At 43.2% G+C, this 17776-nt stretch overlaps 2 protein-coding genes across 2 annotated transcripts in view; both read left to right on the top strand.

The window, feature by feature from the left end:
- The window catches only part of SLC35F2 (solute carrier family 35 member F2), a 64342-nt gene extending 49326 nt beyond the window's left edge, over positions 1-15016 (top strand). Inside the window, exon 8 of the mRNA XM_054050354.1 lies at positions 14832-15016. Coding sequence (XP_053906329.1) covers positions 14832-14867 — 36 coding nt within the window. The 3' untranslated portion in view covers positions 14868-15016. The remainder of the gene's footprint in view (positions 1-14831) is intronic.
- A 557-nt stretch (positions 15017-15573) lies between these two features.
- On the top strand, positions 15574-17437 carry SLN (sarcolipin). Its single transcript, XM_054083531.1, has 2 exons — positions 15574-15732; positions 16778-17437. Exon 2 carries the CDS (start codon positions 16884-16886, stop codon positions 16977-16979), a length of 96 nt encoding a protein of 31 aa, XP_053939506.1. The 5' UTR covers positions 15574-15732; positions 16778-16883; the 3' UTR covers positions 16980-17437.
- Positions 17438-17776: the final 339 nt, after the last annotated feature.

Raw genomic sequence — 17776 nt, 5'->3', positions numbered from 1 at the left:
TGCTGTATATAAAGTAAACAAATAACAGGCTTTTGAATGGAAAAAAAAATAATCTTTCTTTTTTTGTGGAAGTAATTGTTCAAAGCTTTCCTCTTTCTATCTCTTGCAACAAAGCATCCAACACCCTATTTCAAAGATATTTTTTGTCCAATGTAATAAACAGATTTGAAAATATCTTCCATTTCATTGTGAAGTATGGGCCTGCAGGTCCATCCAATTTTTACAAGAATTTAAGAGGTCCGAGAGATGGACTGAATAAGTATTTCTTGAACTAAAAAAGCATGGAAGAGTCTCTCTGGCTTTCTGGGGTTTAAATCAGGCCCTGGAGGGAGGTTATTCTGCCAGCTGTGCTGCTTCTCTGTAAGCACTCTGCAGCTACAATTTGTGATAAACATTAACTGCTTCTCTGCTGAAACATTCACATTTCCCCTTGAATACATTATAGGAAAACTAAGAAATGGAACACTACTTACAGATCAGATTAATTTTCGTAAATGTTCATCCCCTCAGTGAACAGTTCACATGAAAGGCAATGAGAAATAAACTGTGAATAATTCCTCCCTGGTCTTACCAAGACAGAGATGGGATAAGAGACATTTTAAAATTTCATTCAAGGTGTTGGTGTTTTTTTCCAGGGCTTTCTTTGCTCAAACGGTTTAAAGCAAAATAAAGCAGCATTAAAAAAACCACAGTCTTTATCAAAAACTCGGAGAAAATATTCTTAGCGGAAAATGGTGCATTCAAATCCCAGTGCAGCCAGTTCAGCAATCCTGACATTTTCAGATAGCTGGGATTACGCAGAATGAGGAATTCTGGGGTGTACCATAGCCAGGTGAAAGCCATGCAAGCAAATCGACCTGCTTCCTCTTACTGCTTTTCTGCCACCAAGCTGGTTTTAGGTTGTTAGGTACTAGCTAGGCTGAAAGGCTGGTGGGAATTGGCTTTTTGGTTCGCAAACTAAGGAGTGTCCCTCTGCTTGCATTAATTTTAGGTGGCAGAAGCTAGGATATTCCTGTGGTGCAGCATCTGTGTGCTTACTAGCACAAATTTCCACCTGTATAACGCACTGGCCTTTATAAAAACTTGAAATTAGGAGATGGGCTATTAAGATTTAGCTCCCTGGATATGCGTTGCTTAGCATATATACACTGCAAGCAGGAAAATGCCATAAGATTCCCATAGTTTGACTGCCTGAACTTGCCTAACTGGGTTTTGACTTTTACATAACCTCAAAATTGTAGCATACACTCCTTAGGTACTGGGCAATTTCCAAGGACCTATTTGCACACTGCTTCCAAAGGGCACTGCAATGACGTATGAATTAATGAACACATTCATCTTTTGGGGTAATATGTCAGTAGTGTGAACACTGGCATTGGTTTGATGCTCTGTTTGTGCTCAGCTCAGTGGTGGTGTTTGCCTGTCTTGCACCGCAGCAACACAAGCTGCAAAGATGCTGAAGCTGCGACTTGATCCATCTTGTTCTCTTCCAGCTGCACCAGCCATGTGTCTCTTCTCTGCCTGCCATGGAAAGTGGATATGAAACATCAACATAGCATGAGAGGCCAGACAAATCCACAGTTCATTATAGGAAGCGGGAATGCTTTTGTAGTCTGCATAGATGTACAAAAGTCAGGAACATTCAAGCCCTTAACAATTTCCCCAGTGAGGACAAGACTCTGTTTGTCCTTCTGAGTGAGTGGTGAGACCTGCCTGGGTTTGGTACCTATTTCCCCAGGTCTGCATGTCTCTGCTGCTAATGCTGTGTTTGAATGTTACTTTGCACAAAGGGCTTCTTGACTACGTGTTTATGTACTACAAATAAAAGCAGTGGCTTTCTTCAAAGCTGCTCTTTGCCTCAGGACTGTGACCTTATTATAGTTCTTCTAATGCTTCATTAATCCTAGGAGGTGACATCCTATTAAATGTCTTTAGCACATTCCAGGAGTTTATTTTGTAAATATTTCATGGACCGTAAGTGGAACAGCTGTTCCCTCGTGGCACCATTAATAGCACGGATCTCCTCCGCCAGGAGGACCCATCCTCCACTGTGCCACCGTGGCTGTCAACCCTGTCCCTCTCCTGCATCACCAATGTGCAGAGCTGCTGCTACTCTCCCAGGCACAATTTAATACTTTGCTTTACACGTCAGCCTGAAAATACCCAAATAAAGGTCCAATAAGGTCTACTAGGGGAGGAGACCCAGGGACCTGATGAAGGAACAGCAGTGAGGGCAAGTCAGGCTACATTGAGGCTGACCACGCTGTCATGGTGTTAGTCCTGCATGTCTGTGTCTGTGCTACTAAACAAAACTGGCCAAGGGCAGTCTCTTGCCCTGAGAGCAGGAGGCATGGCCCAGCTTCTTGGCATGTGGCTAGGCTTTCTTGTCTCTCAAAATAAGGTGTTCACATCCAAACTGCCTCTGGTAAATGGTCCCAGCATCACACTGCCCTGAGCTGTGCATGGGCACACTCTGATACAGCATCCGTAGGGCTGAGTCAATGTGTGTTGCGTGAGGGTTTTTTTCGTTTGTTTTTTTAGCTACTACAGATGGGACCTCTGGGACTAATGGGGAGCACAGAAGCAGAGTGCACCCTGGCAGGGGGAGAAATCCTAGGGTCTTGGAGGGAGCAGAGCCCTCCAGTCCTCCCTGTGTGCCTAAGGGCGTTGTTGAAAAGAGAATGAGCAACAGAGACACCGTTCTGATAAATGTATGGGTAGGTGAATCCTGTCCCACTTCTTTTTTGTATTAAACTGGAGCTTAGCTAAAGTTTCAACAAGCCAGTAGATGAGAATTTGCACCTAACCATGTGGGAGCATAAAGGTCAGGTGTGGCAAGCTGTGCTTTATTCTAAAAATGATGCTAAAATCAAGCTGATATTACCAACCTGAACAGGCTGGACCGCTGGGCCGAGACCAATGGCATGAGGTTTAATGAGACCAAATGCCGGGTCCTGCACTTGGGGCACAACAACCCTATGCAGTGCTACAGACTGGGGGAAGAGTGGCTGGAGAGCTGCACGGAAGAGAAGGACCTGGGGGTGTTGGTTGACAGCCGACTGAACATGAGCCAGCAGTGTGCCCAGGTGGCCAAGAAGGCCAATGGCATCTTGGCTTGTATCAGAAATGGGGTCACCAGCAGGTCCAGGGAGGTTATTCTCCCTCTGTACTCGGCACTGGTGAGACCGCACCTCGAATACTGTGTTCAGTTCTGGACCCCTCACCACAAGAAGGATGTTGAGGCTCTGGAGCGTGTCCAGAGAAGAGCAACGAAGCTGGTGAAGGGGCTGGAGAACAAGTCTTATGAGGAGCGGCTGAGAGAGCTGGGGTTGTTTAGCCTGGAGAAGAGGAGGCTGAGGGGAGACCTTATTACTCTCTACAGCTACCTAAAAGGAGGTTGTGGAGAGGAGGGAGCTGGCCTCTTCTCCCAAGTGACAGAGGACAGGACAAGAGGGAATGGCCTGAAGCTCTGCCAGGGGAGGTTCAGGTTGGATATCAGAAAAAAGAATCTTCACAGAGTCATTGGGCACTGGAACAGGCTGCCCAGGGAGGTGGTCGAGTCGCCTTCCCTGGAGGTGTTTAAGGAACGGGTGGATGAAGTGCTTAGGGACATGGTTTAGGGAGTGTTAGGAATGGTTGGACTCAATGATCCAGTGGGTCCTTTCCAACCTGGTGATTCTGTGAACCTACGTAATGTGATTAAGACCTTATGCCAAAGGAACTGTTGTAACAGCTGGGCTGTCTCATCAGTCCAAAATGCTTAGATCATGACACAGTCATAGAACTTGCCTCCTACAGGAGATACTTTTGGTTTTATGCTAAGCTTGGTGGGACTGAGATCAAATAATACAACACATCTTTCCTCCATCTCTCTGTGTCATGTGCAACCTGCTAACCTGGGATGGGAATCTGTAATTTCTGAATCAAACAAAACACAAAGGGAATAAAAGCCATAGAGCAGTGAATCTGGCAGAAGTGCCGAGAAGAGCACTGATTCTTGGAAAAGGACTTTTGATTTCAGAAGGGCAGATTTTTCTCCTTGGAGATAGGACTTGGGGAATACTGGGTACTCCATGGAGACACTCAAGGTGGGCACTGGGGATGCTGCAAACAGATGGCTGCAATTTTCATCTCCGTTGTGCACTCAGAAGGCTGGTCTGAAAACTCATCACCTCCTACATGGCTTCTGTAACATGTTTTGGACAAGACATGCAGTACTGCGATTGCAACCCAAATCCAAGGTTAGATTTGTGGGTGGGAACATCAATATTTCTTACTCAGATTACAGTTATTTACAGGCTTGAGTCTGCTGAAGTGCCAAAGGCATTTATGAAATTTGTAGCTTGAACAATTAAGATAACCTGGATCTGGGTTGAGTGTTCATGGACTGAAGAGCAGAGGAGTGTTGTGAGGGAAGGAAAGCAGCACAAATAATCCTGGTTTTAGAAACAGACTGCAGCCTGAAATGAAGGTGTGCTTTTTGTGCTCTTGCTACTACACTTTTAAATATGTGATAGTCTGAAATTCTGCTGAAGAGTTAAGATTAATTGGTAAAAAGCAATTATTTACACCGTGGTTGCAATTTTCTGCCCCAAACAACATACACTTCCCTGACATTTTCAAACTGGCTCTGTTTTGCCTGACTAGAAGTACTAGCCTTGGCCAGACATAAAAGTAAATCCCATTGTAGGTACCACTGCTGACCAAGTGAAAACTGATAGTTGGCTTAGTCCTATTAAAAGCCATTTGTGGTTGGATGCAGGAAGCTCTGTTCCCTGCGTCTGCCTCCAGACATGTTCACCCCTGTTCCCTATCCCTACTGGACATGGTTCCTGAGTGCTACTGACCTCTTTGTAGTACTTTGTGCCCAACACTATTTTCTAAGGCTTTGTAACTTTTCTGTCACCAGTTTCCCTGCATTTGAATAGGGGTCTGCTTGGCCACTTGTCCTGCAACCAGGTTTAATGCACTCCTTTTCTTCGGGCACTGCCAGGGTGAGATGTTCTCTTTCTTCCAAGTCAAATGCCTTGAGAGAGTGTAGGCAGGCAAGGGCACACACAGTCACGCCTCTGGAGAGGGGAATAAGAAAGCTTCTTGGCTCAGAGTTTCCTTCGCATTCACCCTCCCCTACACACATGCACATGTACTTTCTCTCTCTCTTTCTCTCTCCTCCATTGCTTCTTGGCTGACATTTCCCCAGCACCTCCCCTTCTCTCAGACTGGTCATACCCAAGCCACGTGCTAGCAAACCTCAGAAAATATTTGGCACAGAACCAAGCATTTCTTATTACAAGGAAGACTGTACACAGAAAACAACACGAGCTAGCAAGGCTTGCAAGCCCTCATTGCCCAGGTAATCATCAACAATATCAACCCCTGCCAGTGTGTTGGAGTGGAAAAACTGAACTTTAGCTCAAGATAATGAAGCAACATCCCTCTAATGTCTCCTAGGATAATGAGTTTCTTGTCTGACCTGGGACAGATCGACACATCTCTCCAAGAGCATAGCAAGCCCCATATCAGTTCTGCAGAGGATTACAGCTTGGTTCCCTGGTGGTTCCTGCTGGATTAAGAGATACTTTCGTTAACCAGTATTGACATGGGTCAATGTCATGTCATCCAGCCTGAGCAGTTAGGTGTCAGACAGTTGCTAGCTCCTATGGGCAAAGTACCAATTTTGTTAATATCAAGCCAAGCCGAAGAATGCACTGACCTGCACTCCTGACTCTCTCTTGCTGGGAAGAGTTACAATAAGTAGGAATTCATGCTTGCTGCTAGTTTAGCCAGACATCCTGTCTGAAAAGTGTCTCCTGTGATCCACAAAGATCTGGAAGATGGCAGATGATGCCTCTTTCAGTAAAGAAGAACTGGAAGAGACTTCATAGAGTGGCTGATGTTGGGATGCATTCAGCCAACACTTTCAACGGAGCACTTTCAAGCAGAGCATCTTGGCAACTTGTAACCACCTGCACATTCACCCCTCCCAGAGAGTACAGGGGAATCCCTTTCCTGCTGATGAAGGTTGCCATTTAGATGTCCACTGCCAGATGTCCAAGCTCAGCCTCTGTACAGTGAGATAACAGGAGCAGATAATGACCAGCTCCCAAGGCCAGTGCTTCCATCTGCCCATCTTCAGTGGCTCTCTCATTTCTTCTGCAAGCTCATCAAAGTGTTCTACCCTCTCCCACTCTGACACTGTCACCTCACTGGTGATCTGTCCACATAGGCAGCCTGACCTGCAACCAGTCACAGCTCTCCTTACACACCCAGGGAGAGCAGTGCATATGTGCAACTGTAACTGGACACAGTGGCCCTTCATTCCTCCTTTCAGCTGGTTTGGTCATCATGCAGCTAACCATGTGGCCAATTTTACCCTTAGCATCTGCTCTGCTGATGGGAATTGCGATGCCCAGTGAGAGCAATCTGCACACATCGGCAGCTGATGGGAGTGGACTACTCAAAGCACTCTACCAAGCACAGATCCTGCTGCTACTAGGCACGGACTGCAGAGAGGAATTTGGACTTGCAGAGATGGGCATAGGGTCCGCCCTGACAAGGTCAGAAAGGTGCAGGCAGCATACAGCAAGGGTAAGCCTGGGAATGCAAGGCTGCCTCTGAAGAAAGTAATCTGCAAGTATTTGCACCCAGCACCAAGCAGGGCACCCAATGGTAGAAGGAGGGTGGGATACGTGGCTCCAGTGGCTGTAAATGCCAACTGCACGCTTGCAGGTCTGCTGTTCACTGCTGCAGGATTATGTCCGTAGCCTGATCCAGAGAAAGGCATATTGACTGCTGGTTTGATATTGCACAGGTCTGGTATCAGTGGTTACCTAATCAAGCTACAGTAGGGTAAACCAAATAGTTTCCTGTTTCAGAGAAGCAAATAAATGATAATTTGATAATATAGGGTGTTATCCTCCCAAGGAAAGTTATAGTAGCTGAGCAGGCAGTGGATGTCCTTGATTTTATTTTTCTCTTAGTCATATCACGCTCAAGTCTGTAAACGTAAATGTAGGTGTCTGTATACTGCTCACTTGCTGCTATCTGTCTGCTGTTGTATACCCTCAGGTAACAAAGCCTCCATCTGCTCATGCTGAGATGTGTTAATTGGTTCTATAGAAAGCAAAATATGGACTTAACTGTTCATCAGTGATACATGAAGTGTGATTACTAAGATGAGAAGAAGGCAAGGGTTATTTATCACAAAGAAAAGAGGAAGCTTAACCTTAGTGTTATAGGTATTTAGTATTACAAGATTTTGCTTCCAATATGTACCTGGTCAATAGTCCTGCTAAAAGATGTTCACTCTTAACACTTAACTTGCAAAGAGCCCAGATAAACATACTTCTAACAAAAGAGATCGGGAGAGCAATCTCCAAATGGGTAATCATAACAGATGGTTATTATGACCAAGAAAGATGAAAAAAGTAGTGGGGGAGCGCAGACTGATGGTGCTGGTTTGGGCTGTTCCACAATTTGGCTGTTCAAAAGTTTTTATGATGGGTTAGGTCCTGACAGTCCCTAAAGTTCAGCTGCATTTAGTAGTCTTGAGGAAGAAGTTGGATCCTGGAGTGGGAGGGGATTGAGAGAATTGGATTGTTGAGAATGTCTGTGTCCAACTTTTTCTGTTATTTTCCATAACGGTACAGTGCACTGAGAAAGAATAACAATTTCTTTTCAGTACTTACATATAAAATTCCAGTCTGCACTTTGTTGAGCCAAGGTTCATTTCAGATTTCATTCCACTCACCCAGGGTCAAACCCTTATGTGATTAGAAAGTCATCAGAGACCTCTCGACTCTCCTTGGCTGTATATAAACACCTCAAAGATGAAGGGTGAACTAGTGCTGAGTGGGGATCCTACTTTCCCTCCCCATGATGTCACTCCAGGCCTTACGAGCTCTGTTTGTCCTAATGAACACAAAGCAGTGCTACCACGTGCTTAGGGCTCAGTTCTGGTTCTGATACAGACACTTATCTTAGTGTGGTTTCCTCTCTACCAGCTGCAGGTTGGACCCGGAGCTTACCCCCACACATCCTGATTTCAGACCCTCATGTTTCCTTGTGGTGGTTCCTGGCTGGAATTACGCTGCTTCCTATCTACCTCTCAGCTTCATAATTCCAGAAACAGAGCAAGTGTTTTTTATCTGTTTGTTTTTTTTCCGATCACGTGCTGCTCTGAGCGTCTATGGGGAAGAACACCGATTCCATTCTATGTTCTCAGATTTGATCGCTCTGTCTTCTCATGGTGGATGTAAACTGCTCACTACTGGCTAAATACTTTCTGATGATCACCTAGCTGAGGCTGTAATGTTCCACCATGGTGCTTTGTTTGTTTTTTTGTTAATTGAACCAAATTGCACTACTTTAGCAAGAGTTTGCTGTTGGTGTTTGCAAAGTGGTGAGATTAGAGTGAATGTGAGTTCGCACTAACAGGCAGAGCATCATTCAGAATTTGTTGTTTATTTAGTTTCCCAGAAGTATTTCAGGGCCCAGTTTGGCCAGGGTTTAGCCACAATTTGAGAGGTTTTCCTTTGTTGAACTCAAATGGGGCTTTTAGACAATTCATTTCCCAACTGCACACAGAGAGAATGCCCCCACGCCACTCCTTTCAGATGGTGTATGCACATGCTGCTCCATTGCAGTGCTCTCTTCTTCAGTAGTCCTTGTCCTTCAGGACAGCCCCCATCATCCAGCTGGGGCATAGACAACCAGGAGTGGTTGCCACAGGTTTGTCATGAGGGTTTGAGTAGGATGTTCTCTGTTTGAACAGAAATAACGCGGCTTTCTTGAAGTGCAGTGCTCGCTCCATGACATCTGCGTTTGTTGTTCTGCGGTAAACATGGAGCACCTTCTTCCCACAGAGAAGGAGAGACCACACCTGAGATAAGAGCATCTATGCAAGTGAGAAGCCATGCAGCTTGCATGCTGTGGCAGAGCTGGGCTGTAAGCTTTCAGAAACATGTTCATCAGTTCATAGCCCCGCAAAACCACACAAAAACCATAGGTTGACAGAACCAGGGTGTGTTGGCACAACAGCTGGTGGCTACCTAGTAACTAAAGGCAGATCTTCCTCATGGGGAATATTTAAAGGCTGCCTTATAAATGACTCTGGAGATTTAAGAACTCACACGACAGCTGTATGAGGTAGAGCTGAAAGCTTCTCACATAGCAGTAGTGCTGATATGGTTGTTCACAGGGATAAAAATTGTATATCTGCATGGTGCCAGGACATAGTTTATTAAGGACTCATTTCTTTTCATGTTAGAGAAGTGTAAGCCAGGCTGTGGGTATACAGACACCTCACTGTGCGGTAGAGTAAGGGGAGAACATGCCTGACATCAGTGGCAGCTCATGGCCAAACACCTACTCAGAAATAACTTCACAATAACTCACTCTTTTTTTTTCAGCAATAAGCACCCTGTCTTTGTCTGTGAAGTGAATTACCAGGCTGCAGCCACACTCTTATTGCTTCGTGCCTATTCCTGTTCTGGGGTGGCTGAATCCTTTGCTAGAGACTTTTGACATGTTGATAGCTGCAAGGGCTTTAATCAGTCTTGATGCAAGAGCACTGAACATCAAGGTCTGAGTACAGAAAGCTGCTCTTTTCTGCCTGTTACCCTGTTGCATCAATCTTTCCTCCATCATTCATTAAAATTTCCTCCATGATTCATAAATGAGTTAAAAAAGAAGAAGTTCCATTGTGTTCTTCTACTACCATTTGCTCTCATTTATTTCTCTGCTAGTTTTTTCTTTGAACAAATGCTGATTAGATTTTTTTTCTTTGCTCCTTTAACACCTAGTATCTCTGGGCATTAGTCTGCTGCTTCAAGCGTAAACACCAGAAATGGCATCCATCGCGATAAGGAACTTCTACTGTTGTGGCAAAGATCATGACTGCTCTGCTCTTGATGATATTGCTGGCGCAGGGGTCTGTAGTCACAAGAATTTGTCATGCGTCTGCCTGCTCTGTCTGCCCAAATTGCAGCTCCATCCAGCAGAACGCTTTGAGCTCTAACAATGTGGAAGAGTGTGGCCACAGTAATCTGCATCTCTGTGACCTTGGACCTCACTGCTGAAATTAGCTTTACAGATAGTTAAGCTTAAAAGCCTCTTCATAGCTTCCGCCTGGACGAGGAAGCACAGTGAGAGCATATCCCAGTGCATAGTCCTGAATCCCCTACTAGCTTTTAATTATCTTCCAGGAGAAACTCATTAACTGCAAAGTCTGATGTTAAGCATTGTCAGGAGAAGTTACTTTTTAATGCTTTTCTTTAAAGTCCAGTGAAAGATGAAGGCTGTGTCCTAGAATTCTGCTCTATTTAGAACAAGTATGAGAGCATACAAACAGAGACATAAAATACATCCATTTTGGCTAACTTTCTGCAGCATTTCTGCATTATTTCACCTCTGATCTTTAATCTTCTAAATGCTATTCAGTGTCTTGATTGCCTCCAGGGTGACTGGGTCACTGCTGTTGCAGTTGAATTGATGTTTTCTTCAGTTTTGACCTGACATTTAAAGTAGTTTGAAGACAGCCAGCTATAAAAGACTTAAAACTGAGGTCTCCCTGTTTTTTATCCTTCTAGTCTTACCTCTCATTTGTGGTGCCTTAGAAGTAACACCAAGTTACCTTGTTCCCCATTGTGTTCAGGGCTACATGTAATCTTTTCTGGGTCAGAAATATTTACTTGTTCTAACTGCATGGAAATGAGAGAAGCATTTTCTGACTCTAGGCTTGTTGTGAAAAGAAATCTAAAATAAAAAACACTAAAAATGTAAACATTAAAATAAACCTAGTAAAAATTTGATAGCAAATATAACAACAAATGAACTCTGACAGGGGATAGTATTTTATCATCTGGCAACAATTATAAATCTTCACATGACTCGTGGCACATCATTTGGTTATTGTATTCTTTTCATATTCCTTGTTGTCTTGGAATTTTCTGGTCAAATTCATCTTGCATAATTGTGGAGATCAAAAAGCTAAATATCTTCCAGAGAACTGTAAGTATCTATTTAATTTCAAATAAATTGCCAGTTGGAGAAGTCTTTCTCCCCATTGGCTGTTGTGTGATGTTTGAAGTTGGAAGATAATAATCCCACCCATCAGACACTGAAAAATAGTGAATTCCTGTCTGTCACTCACTCCTTATTTGTTCCTTTTGAGGACTGGACTTGCTAGCAAGTCAGTGGGAAGCAGAGCTAAACATGCATGAAAGATTGTAAGACTGTGCTGTGATCATTAACATTTGGAAGCCATATTCATCAATATTTTAAGTGATTTCTAGAAGGATGCATTTGGTAAGCAGCAAACATCAGCATTATGGGGCAAGACATTTTACTCTTCACACCCAAAATAATCCTCAAGATTCAAACTATGCTGACATCCATCCTGGAAATACTATCTCTAGTGTTTGCTGTGGTCTGAAGAAACAATGCCTGTGGCACCTGAGGGTTTCTTCAAAGCACATAGTTTGCTGTCAAGGACTAGATTCATGCAAATGCAGTTGGTAATTATTTTTGTGACTAGGTGCTCTGAATATCTAATGATTTCTCCTTTGCTTCTACTAATCAGATGTCTCTGCTCATTTTGGGATGTGTTTTACACTTCAGTAAGCTCAAAAGGACATAATGATGCTAATGTGAATGTCATATGGAGAGTCTGTCGGACTCTCCTGATCTGTTGGATAGACAGCTTTTATGTAGAAATAGTACATGGTATCTCTGGGTGGGCACACTGTGCACTCTTGGCTTTGGAGGATGAAAAGTCCTATTCCTTGCACCGAAGAAGGAACTTGACAGTGCCACCCCATTTAGCTTTCAAATTAAAGGCTTATCTCAGAGAGAAGGCTAAATCCACGTGTGTCTAAATAGACTGAGGTATTTCTCTTCATCTCCAGGAAAGGTACGTGCCTTTCACACAATGACAGCATTTAAGACTTGCTTTGACCCACAATATCCTCCATCAGCTAACTCAAGCAACTGTTTACTCACCCCACAGCTGATGTGAATCCTGTTCTTGGGAACTCGGGTAGGTTATCTGCTAAGAATATAGGCCTCTGCCATCTGACCAAGTCCAGCCTTCCTAGTCCCCCAAAACTCCCTTTGGAGGCACTAGTATGATCAGTATGATCTGTGGAGTGCAGGAAGGCTGACCCTACAGCAGACATCTACAACTGGCAGATGACTTGCATGTACTAAGTGCCTGTTTTTCCCTCACAAACTCTTACGGAAGGCTGTGCCGACTGGTTCTGCAAGAAGCTCTGTGTTGTAGTCATGCAGCCCTCGCACTGGGCACCACGAGTCTCCCACCTTCCTGGCAGGTAGGATCCTGCCGTGGCTCTTGTGAATTTTGCCGTGAGCCTAAAAATGAGATGCAGCAATGTTCAAGTTCCTTTGTACATCTTCAGCTTTTCACAGAGTGGTGGTGTCTGTTTGAAGTCCTGTAAATCCCAAGATCTAAGGTCTGTTGACTAGTCTTAAGTGATGTTTGTCTTCCGTTTCCCAAATGATAGTTATCTGTGAAATACATACTGTGATTACAAGAACAGCATGTTGCTGCAAACTTGGGTTTATACACAGAAGACATCAGTGCTTTGAGTGGGTCTTCTAATAGGATACTTGTGATTATAGAAAGTGGGTGCCAATTTAAAAATGAACCAATTATTAGCAGATTTAATATATGTATATGCTGCATTTGGTGGGAAAGGTAATGATGAGAGCAAAAAGAACACAATCTGCCCAATTGTGTAAGAATGTCTTTGACAGATTATGCACTACTTGATTAGCAGATTCAGAAGAACTTGAGATAGTCACAGCAACTTTAAATATAGACTAGAGACTTAAGTTTGAGTATGTGAGGTATGAAGAGGGAGCTTTGGCATGGGCCGTGTGAAAACTGAGAACCTACAGATCCACCAGAAAAAGAAGAAAAAATAAAAGTGCCAATGAGAAAAATATTCTCATTGGTTTAGCATTTAAAGTAAAAACCATTTAGCTCATTGTCCTCTTTCTCTTCATTTTACTTTACTAATCAGTATTAAATCACTTGGTTAAACAAACCATCCTTTTAAAGACACAGCCTCTAAGGTCTTTGTAGTGTTCTTCTGTAAACAGCAGGAGTTTGGTTTGTTGAGAATGGTCAGAAGCTTCAGATTCTAATCTACTATTGAAGTCAGATGTTCAGACACTGATTTGATTTACAGTTGATTTCCAGGCACATTCCACAGCTCAGGCGTGTTTATTGGACCCCTTGTTCAGTGCCAAATGCTTTTTTTTTTTTTTCACAAGTCTATGTGTGTTTGTGTGTGTATGTGTGTAAAAATATATAGGAACATTCTGTCAGATGACATAGAAAGGAAATGCAACATAGTTTGGCTCTTCTAAAGTTACTAAGGACTAGCTCTGTCAACCAAATAAATGTTTCTTAGCTAGATGGCCTTCAAATAGCTGATAAGTTGAGGAAAGCCACTTTCTCTGCTGTATGGAATATCTGAATTTGCTATTTCATATTTTATAAAGCTGAAAGTATGTAGGATGTTTTGTAGGGAAGCTCAATTATGAACAAGTTGCCTGATGTAGAATTATTCACAGAATGAGCCACTACAGCTGCAGGAACAGATCCTGTGTTGAAGGGACACCCTGAAAGTACAAGCAAGTGGGAGCCATAAACTCAGCTTTGGTGGAGACCAGTCTAGCAGTCCCAACAGGTTGAATCCCAGAAGTCTGAGGATATCCAGGTGGAGAGAACTGGGACTGTTTAGCCTAGAGAAAAAGAGGCTGAGGGGAGACGTTATCACTGTCTACAACTACCTGAAAGGAGGTTGTAGAAAGGTGGATGTTGATCTGGTCTCTTCTCCAAAGTAACTAGTGATAGGATGAGAGGAAATGGCCTTAAATTGCACCAGGGAATGTTCAGATTAGATATAAGGAAAAACCTCTTCATTGGAAGGTTTATCAGGCACTGGCAGGGGCTCCCAAGAGAAGTGGTTGAGTCACCATCCCTGGAGTATTGAAAGGATGAGTGGACAAGGTGCTCAGGAATGTGGTTTAGTAGTGGACAGGTATGGCTGGCCTTGATGATCTCAAAGGTCTTTTCAACCAAGTGATTCTATGATTCATTATGTTTCCACATGCTTTCCTCAGATTTCCCTACCAGTCAGTATGTCAGGTTAGATGAACCTTTGTTCTGGTCCACTAATGAATTGCTGAGATCTTATATATTCTTCCATGGTCTCTGGTAAGATCTTTAGCACTGAAAATGAGGGAAGCATCTGTGCCTGTAGAGGGAAGTCATGGTGTTTATTGTTTGTGCTGATTAGTGTCATTTGTAGTACTGTCTCCCTTACCAGGGGCACCACACTGTGAAAGGAGTGACAGCACTGATGCAAAAGGAGAAACATAGGAGCTGATAGAGGGGGACATTCACAGCAAGCTCGGATACTCTGAGCCAAGTACCTCCCAGCATGCCTGAATATAAATATAAAAAAGGCATCAGAATCAGTAAATAATCTGCATGCCATATATCATGCAGTGTCTGGCAGTGAGTGTAAGGCCAGTGTTGTGGATAGCTTTACACACTTAAACCTGATCAGGATCCTCAAGCTCATCTGGCAGCACCGTGTTGCAGAAGTGATCCCTCTGACTTCATGGAAACCCTTGTATCATTCATCTGGAGCAAGGACTCTGAGTGAGGGGACCCCACAGCAGCGTAAGGCTGGCAGAGTTTGCCCCTGGTTCAGCCCAGCACTCTCTGCTGAGCCTCTATTTCAGCTGTATCGATTTAAAGGAAATAAAGAACTGTTTCTTTTTGTTCACACATACAGCTAGTTCCAGCAGTGCCTTGGGCAGAGATAAGATGATGTGGGGATTTCAGCTACCTAGGCCACAGAACAGTGTTCTTTCTGAGAAGAAACACTGTAGGGTGGCAGAAATACTTCTCTATATGCTCAAGGCAGATGGAACATTAACATCACCATTGGAAATCTATGAAGGAAGAGCATTCAGGTGAGTCAGTCGCTCTTTAAAGCAATGGATTGTCCTTTTCAGCCTTCCTAGTCCTAAATTTTCTGCCTAGCAAATGCTCCTGTATTTCAGTAGTCTGTATTTAAATGCAAAATACGTTTTACTCCTCTTCATTTTGTTTTAAATGCATATGAACACAAGAAGCTGCGGACACTACAGGTAGATAGGACAGCGACAGGTATATAGGACAGCGACAGGTATATTGTAGTTCAGAAGGTGTGTGTCAAGGCTCCATACACTGGAAATGATTTTCAGACATCCTGAAATTTGCACACAGATTTCTGCAAGTGGCTCTTAGTTTCCTTTTCTTTTCCTCACGTAGGGAGTAAAGACAGCAATGGACCAAAAGAAATCCTCTGTTGAATCCCATTGAGTCCCAAGGGCTGTACACAGCTCTGCTCTTAGCATGGCACCACGTCAGAAGAACTAAAAGAAGCAAATCAGCCCACAAAGTCCACTGCATAAACAGCCTTAACCAAATCCTGCTGTCCAGCTTAGCCCTTTTAAAATATTTCGGGGGTGATGTCAGCACCTGGGTTGCCAATGCACTTGTTGCCCTCCTCCCTCAGCCTACTTTAGTTCTCACACAGGGACGGGGCACCCAGACTTGGTGGGAGATAGGCAGAAGCTGGGAGGGAAATAATATCTGCAGTGAGCTGAAGTCCAGAGGCAGAACCATTGGACTCCATTTACCTCCTCAAGGTAAAAAACTTGGCTTCCTCATTAGGTCAGATTTTCTCTTGTCCAAGGATTTAGGAGGCTGGCAAAACAACTTAGGAATGCAGGAATTTGTTAACTGCACGCACGGGGCTTTTAATATTTAATCTGCAAACTGAAGCAGTTTCTTCTTAAACTGTCTTCATGCTAGTATGGTTCCACAGCTTCTCTTATTTGCACCATAGATCTTACAGCCTAATCTGGCTTCTCTGCTAAGATTTTGGCTGTGTGGCTGAAATTCTTTATCTAGAGTTTATGCTGCATTTGCCTAAAGATTTTTCATCTTATTTATATGGCATTCAGATGAGATTAGTGCATGATATTAATGAAAAATCATTCTCATTTTTTTTTCCGTGGACTCCAAGAACATATAAAAATTGAAACTTGCTGTGATAAACAAAAGTTTCTGAGCACAATGTAAATACGATTTCTGAAGTAAGAGACCTATAGCGGCTTGAAAGTGCAGGAAAGTCAGAAGGTACTTGATAAAATGCTTTTCCTCTGTAGGATTAACTCACAAAATTTGTGAAGTTCTATAGAAATAAAAATGTCTAACATAAAGTTCTCCTTATGCTTCCAGTGGTAACATAAATAATTCAGTTTTATTAGTCTTACGTTATAAAATAATAGTTTAGACCTAGTTTCTTTAGAAAAATGAAACTATGCAAACAAATACAAGAATTTACTGAAGTCTGACCAGTGGTACATATACAATATGTACCTGCTGAAAGTAACAAAAGGGCTTGGGCATTATTTATTTGAAAATGCTTGTACAAACAGTGCTAATTTCCAAGGACTGCTCATCCCTGCACGGTGTATTTTGGGGTGACGCTGAGAGCTCTCCTTGTCGAATGCTGGAAATCAAAGAAGGTGATAAGCTGTCAGAAGTAACTTTTATTTTTCAGTATCCTCAGTGCTTACTAACTTCTAGCCACTGAAACAACATGTATTTACACGAATATAAATAGCTCTGCTGAACCTGCCACCTTCATGCGCCCGTTCTTCACGTATTTTTCTTTTTCCTTAAAAGAGCCTGTGACCCGAAGGCTGAGCTCAAGGACACTCTTGGCAAGTCAGTGAAGTTTTCCCCTTGCTCTACCTGTTGACCTCTGCTCTTCCCTGATTACTGCTGAAAAATGGAGCGATCCACACAAGAACTTTTCCTCAACTTCATGATTGTTCTGATTACTGTATTGCTCATGTGGCTTCTTGTGAAGTCTTATCAGGAGTAAAAGACAATCAGAAACTCTGGGAGGTGATTTAAGTGTGTATCTCTGCAGACAAAAGTAACAAGTAACACCCACAGCACACCACTGTGATTAGCTTTCAGTCAACTGAGGATGTCAGAAATTTTTTTTACTCTCTTGTATCTGTTGTCTGTGACGGGTCTATGATGGTGTAATTATTTTATTCTGCAATGATGCAGCTGTAAAATTTAAAATGCAAGATCCTTAGGAACTGTTCGATGTGGCTGTTTCCTCCGGTAGCTGCTGTGAATGCTGTAACCCCCTGCCTGCCATGCCAGCTTGTTCGGCATCGGTGCTAGGTTCTCCAGGGTGTAAAACTGCAGTATGCAATGTAATTCTCTGTATTAACCATCGTAAGAGGCATAAACTTGCTTAGCAGAAAGGAATGTGAAATCTCTACTTTCACTTGCTCGTTTCACTTAAATAAAGAACATGTAAAATGATTTTTTTTTGCAGCATTCATTACCCATCTCCTAGCAAGACTGCATTTGCTGACAGACCTGCTGATAGCAGTGGTATAGTGCACCATGCAAGTCTGGTGGTTTGCTTGTACCCCTGACCTGCACTTTTATTTGTACTTCTTAAAAAACTGCCTTAGAGGAGAAAATCCTGTGGGTTAACAGAAGCGTAGCCACATGGATCAGCTGTTCAGGTCCCTTTTCTGTTCAAGAGTGACGTAAACTTGGTGCCTGTGGACTTGGACTTCAAAGAGAAGCTCTGTCCCACAGGGTATTGTCAATAACTACATTTTCAGAAGCTGAATATCAGGCAGGGATTCCCAG

This window comes from Cuculus canorus, chromosome 1 (genome assembly GCF_017976375.1).
Source record: "Cuculus canorus isolate bCucCan1 chromosome 1, bCucCan1.pri, whole genome shotgun sequence".
In the NCBI taxonomy this organism is placed as follows: Eukaryota; Metazoa; Chordata; class Aves; order Cuculiformes; family Cuculidae; genus Cuculus; species Cuculus canorus.
This window is presented reverse-complemented; position numbering and strand designations above follow the sequence as displayed.

What these genes read in the sequence shown, in the direction of transcription:
- SLN (XM_054083531.1), top strand. Translation starts at nt 16,884, where the DNA reads ATGGAGCGATCCACACAAGAACTTTTCCTCAACTTCATGATTGTTCTG.